This window comes from Chrysochloris asiatica, unplaced genomic scaffold (assembly GCF_000296735.1).
Source record: "Chrysochloris asiatica unplaced genomic scaffold, ChrAsi1.0 scaffold00325, whole genome shotgun sequence".
Lineage (NCBI taxonomy): Eukaryota > Metazoa > Chordata > Mammalia > Afrosoricida > Chrysochloridae > Chrysochloris > Chrysochloris asiatica.
The window spans coordinates 2,391,535-2,396,066 of record NW_006408843.1 but is presented as its reverse complement, the minus strand read 5'-3'; the positions used below and the strand labels follow the sequence as shown (position 1 = coordinate 2,396,066).

Here is a 4,532-nt window from a genome sequence, read left to right as displayed (position 1 = left end):
TGTGTGTGTGTGTGTGTATATGCAAATACGTGGTGTGGTGTTCTGGGTTAATGCACTGGACTGCAAAGTCGGTTTTAACCACAAGTTTGGTGGATCGAGATCACCAGCCTCCTTGAAAACCTTATGCAGTGCCGCTACGGGTCAGAAGTGACTCGACAGCACTTAACAACAAGAATATATTATATACTAGTGTGACATTGTAGGATCAGCACTGAACTACGAACCACAAGGTCAGCAGTTAAAACCCACCAGCGGCTCCTTGGAGACCCTATACAGGGTTCTATGAGTCGGATCTGACTCCACGGCAAACCACCACCACCACCACCATCACCATATATGTATGCGTATCTATCTATTATGTATATATGTATATGTACATAAATATATACATACACACACACGTGTGTGTGTGTGTGTGTGTGTGTGTGTGTGTGTAGATGTGAGGGGGCAAAGAAGCTGGCAATATATCAGGCACTTTCCCCAACAACCCTCTGATATTCTACAAAGGAGGCCACCCAGTCAAAAACAAGAAAACCTGTTTGGTCAGGTCTTAAGCCCAAACTTCCTCAGATACACCATGCTCCGTGGGTGGATCTTTCTCTGTTCTAGATTCAGTAAATGGGAACTGGGGCTGCTGGTCTTCCTGGAGCACATGTGATGTTACATATAAGAGACTGAGAACCCGAGAATGTAATAACCCTGCCCCTCAACAAGGAGGGAAACTGTGCGATGGGGAACAGCGACAAGAGGAAGACTGTATGTTTTCAATAATGGAAAACAAGTAAGAATGAGATATTTTCTCCTACTACTATAGAGTCAAAATATGTATTACTACTAAGAAAGGAATAATTAGAATTTTACCTATTCCAACACAGCATATTAAATGATGAGGTATTGTGTCTACAGCTACTTCTTTCTATGTAATATTTTCTGTTTAAATATATATACATATTTCTACATTTATATTTCTACATATATACATACACACATAAATATCTCTGTACATACACACATTTATTTTCCCTTTTAGTGGACAACCATGTATCAGTGATGATGAAGAAATGAAAGAGGTAGATCTTCCAGAGACAGAGTCAGACTCAGGGTGTCTTCAGCCTATTCCTCCAGAAAATGGATTTATCCAAGTAAGTGTCTTGACCTTCCCTTTAGGTTTTGTCATTGTTGTTAGGTGTCATCAAGTTGATTCTGATTTATAGAAGGTCCGTGTGACAGAATAGAACTGCCCCATACATTAGTTTTAGGTTGTATTCTTTATGGGAAGGATCCCTGGTAGTGTACTGGATTATGAGCTGGTCTACTAATTACAAAGCCAGCAGTTCCAATCTACCAGTAGCTCAATGGGAAAAAGATGAGGCTTTCTGCTCCTGTAAAGAGTTACAGCCTCAGAAACCATATACAGGGTTGCTATGAGTTGGAGTACAAATCACCGCATCTTTAACTCACAGAGCAGCTAAATGGGTTCAAAATGTCAACCTTTCACTTAGCACCTGAGCACTTAACCAGTGTAGCCCAGAATCTTCTCTGGGTGTAGAGTTCAAAAATAGAATTTCAGAGTGTAAATTTTTTTTAATGAGAGCAATTGTTTTCCTGTTTAATAATCTATTGATTCAAAATGTTAAAAAAAAAAAAAAAAAACTAATAATAATTAGAAATGCTTTGTCACCCTTCACTGGAGCTATCTTCACACCTGGTGGTAAAGCCAAAGAATAGCAGGTCCCATGACACTACTGGTGTGGTGCTATAGGATATGCACTCAACATAGAAGTCCGCTTGAACTGCAATATAACATAATATAGGTTTGGATGATTGGTAAGAATCTGCAAGTAAAATCTAACTGCTTGTTTCTGAGTTTGAGAAAACTAGCCCCTAACTAAGTCATGTTAAAAAAAGAGACAAACTACTCCTTGCTACAGTAGTAGGAGGTGTTGAGTCTATAATGCTTCATTGGGTTAGAAACCTGCAGAGATGTTAAGCAGTCAAAACAATTTTAACGTACTTTGCAAATTATCCTAATCTCTTTCCATTAAGCTCAATATGTTTCTATGATTTAAAAAGAAAAAAACAAAAAACTGCATAGTTAAAATTGTCAGACAGCTTTAGCTATAAATATTCCAAGAGATATATTTTAAATTGATCACAGAAGGTATGTTCTTTGATCATTTTTACCTTTCTTAACTTCAGTGAACTCTTTAATCATTTTAACAACTGCATCATGTTCACAATCAGAAAGCAATTAAGCCTTTATTCTCTAAACACAGCAAATAAATATCCATAGAATGCAGTCAGTTAATGTGTCTGCCTTGATCATTTGTCTTCTGCCCTTGCCTAAAGGTACCATGCCTAAACATTTTATGAAGAGGAAATATTTTGGAGAAAGACAATTTCAATTAATCTTTGTTCTAAATTGGAGGTGCTCAAACTCTAGAATGAAAAAAAAAAAAAAAAAAGTCAACAACTTGACAAAACAAAGATTACTGGGTCTCGCTTTCAGAGTTCCTGACGCAATCAATCTTTGTGGGGCCCAGGAATTTCTATATCTGATTAGTTTTCAGGTGGTATTGGTGCTACTCGTTTAGGACTCACATTTATAGAATCAATAATCAGAAACAGGGGTGAATGATTATGACCCATGGGTCAAATTCAACTCATCACATGCTTTTCTTTTTTTAAAGGTTTTATTGTGTCTGTTTATGCCTGCATCTACCTGACCTCCTCACCACCTGGATCTATAAAACTGTTACCTTCTTTTGTTTTGTATTTGTCTTGATCATGGACTGATCTCCTAGATCCCCTAATTGCATTCTTGTAGTTTTCTTCAGCTCTGAGCTCCTCCATCTCTGGACTGAATTCAGGGTGGTGTTGCCACATATGTCAATCTCTTGTTGGTTCTCATCCAAAAAAGTCCCTTTAGTGTGTTTTGAAGCACTGGCTTGGCTTTTACAAAAATCCCTTAATTTCTGTTAATCCTGAAATGTTCTGATTTCACCATCGTTTTAGAGTGACAGTTTTGCCGGGCATATGATTCTTGGTTGGCTGTTATTTTTTTTTTTTTTTTTTTTTGTTTTTTTTTTTCCTTTCTTTCAGTTTTGTATATGTCTTCCCATTGCCCGCTTACCTGCATGGTTTCTGATGCGAAATCAGAGATTAATCTTATTGGCTTTCATTTGTAAGTAATAATTCTTTTTTTCCTAGATGAGTTCAGGATTCTTTAGTTGTCTTTGATTTTGGAGAGTTTGATTATGATATGTCATGGTGATTTTCTTTTGGGGGTCTAACCTACCTGGGGTTTGTTAAGCTTCTCAAATGTGTATCTTCTCATCTTTCAATATGTTAGGGAAATTTTCTTCCAGCAGCCCTTCAGCTGTCTCTTCTGGATTTTTTTTTTTTTTTTTTTTGGTCTTTTCCTGTTCTAGAATTTCAATCACCCATATGTTTTTCCTCTTCAAGTTGTCCTACATGGGTCTTAGGTTTTCTTCAGATTTTTTTCATTCTTTTCTCTGCTTATTCTTTTATCTTAGCAGTATTGAGAGATTTGTCTTTAAGTTTTCTGATTCTGGCTTCCATCCCTTCAATTCTACCCCTTTATCCTTTCAATGTATAGTTCAGTTCTGATATTTTAGTGTGGATAATCTGGACTTTTTTTTCAGGTTTTGTGTTGTCTTCAATGCTATATCTATTTTGTTTTTTCCTGTAGTGCTTTTCTGATTTCTTTCTTATTTTCCTTGACCTTTCCTCGAACATTTTGATGCACCTCAATATCATTCTCCTAAATTATTTGTCAGCTAATTCCACAGCCTTCTTTGCCTCCAAAGCATTACTAGTATTTGTTTGAACTATTCTGTCTTGTTTCTAAATGTGAGAAGGTATTTTCTGCTGCTTTTTAGGCATTGTGGTGTTGCTGTACTTCAATTAATTAGATGATTGTTTGTTGGTATATTCTTAAGCACTCTCCAATTACCTCCTATAAGGCGTGATCAGGAGATGGGCTTCTCTTTTTAATGGTCTTACAGCTCAATTCAGAATGTTTTTAGTTGGTGTTGGTTGTAGATGCTGCTCTGGTGTATAGAAGCTGGCATTGGCTCTTGCCCAAATGGTGGAACAATTGAAGCTTGGCTGTGTGGCTGCAGTTGTTGTCTCTTGTCTGGTGATGCAAGAAGAGAAAGAGCTCCCACAAGAAAGAAAGAAGGAAGATAGAAAAAAACAAGACTGAAAAGGAAAGCCAAAAGTCATAACACACACATACACACAATATTATGTGTGTGTATATGTGTGTACCTGGACCAAGAGGCAGTTGTCCGAACAGAGCATGGGAACACTGAATGTTTTAAACTTCAGAAAGGTGCACAACAAGGTTGTATTCTTTCACCATACTCATTCAATCTGTATGCTGAGCAAATAATCTGAGAAGCTGGGTTCTATGAAGAAAAATTTGGCATCAGGATTGGAGGAAGATTCATTAACAACCTGTGATATGCAGATGATACAACCTTACTTGCTGAAAGTGAAGAGGACTT

The 4,532-nt window shown here is 37.2% G+C and overlaps 1 protein-coding gene across 1 annotated transcript in view; it reads left to right on the top strand.

Annotated features, from left to right (window-relative positions):
- Window positions 1-4,532, top strand: part of C6 (complement component 6) — a 190,146-nt gene that overhangs the window by 118,080 nt on the left and 67,534 nt on the right. The window contains exons 11-12 of the mRNA XM_006875400.1: window positions 610-781; window positions 1,031-1,142. Coding sequence (XP_006875462.1) covers window positions 610-781; window positions 1,031-1,142 — 284 coding nt within the window. The remainder of the gene's footprint in view (window positions 1-609; window positions 782-1,030; window positions 1,143-4,532) is intronic.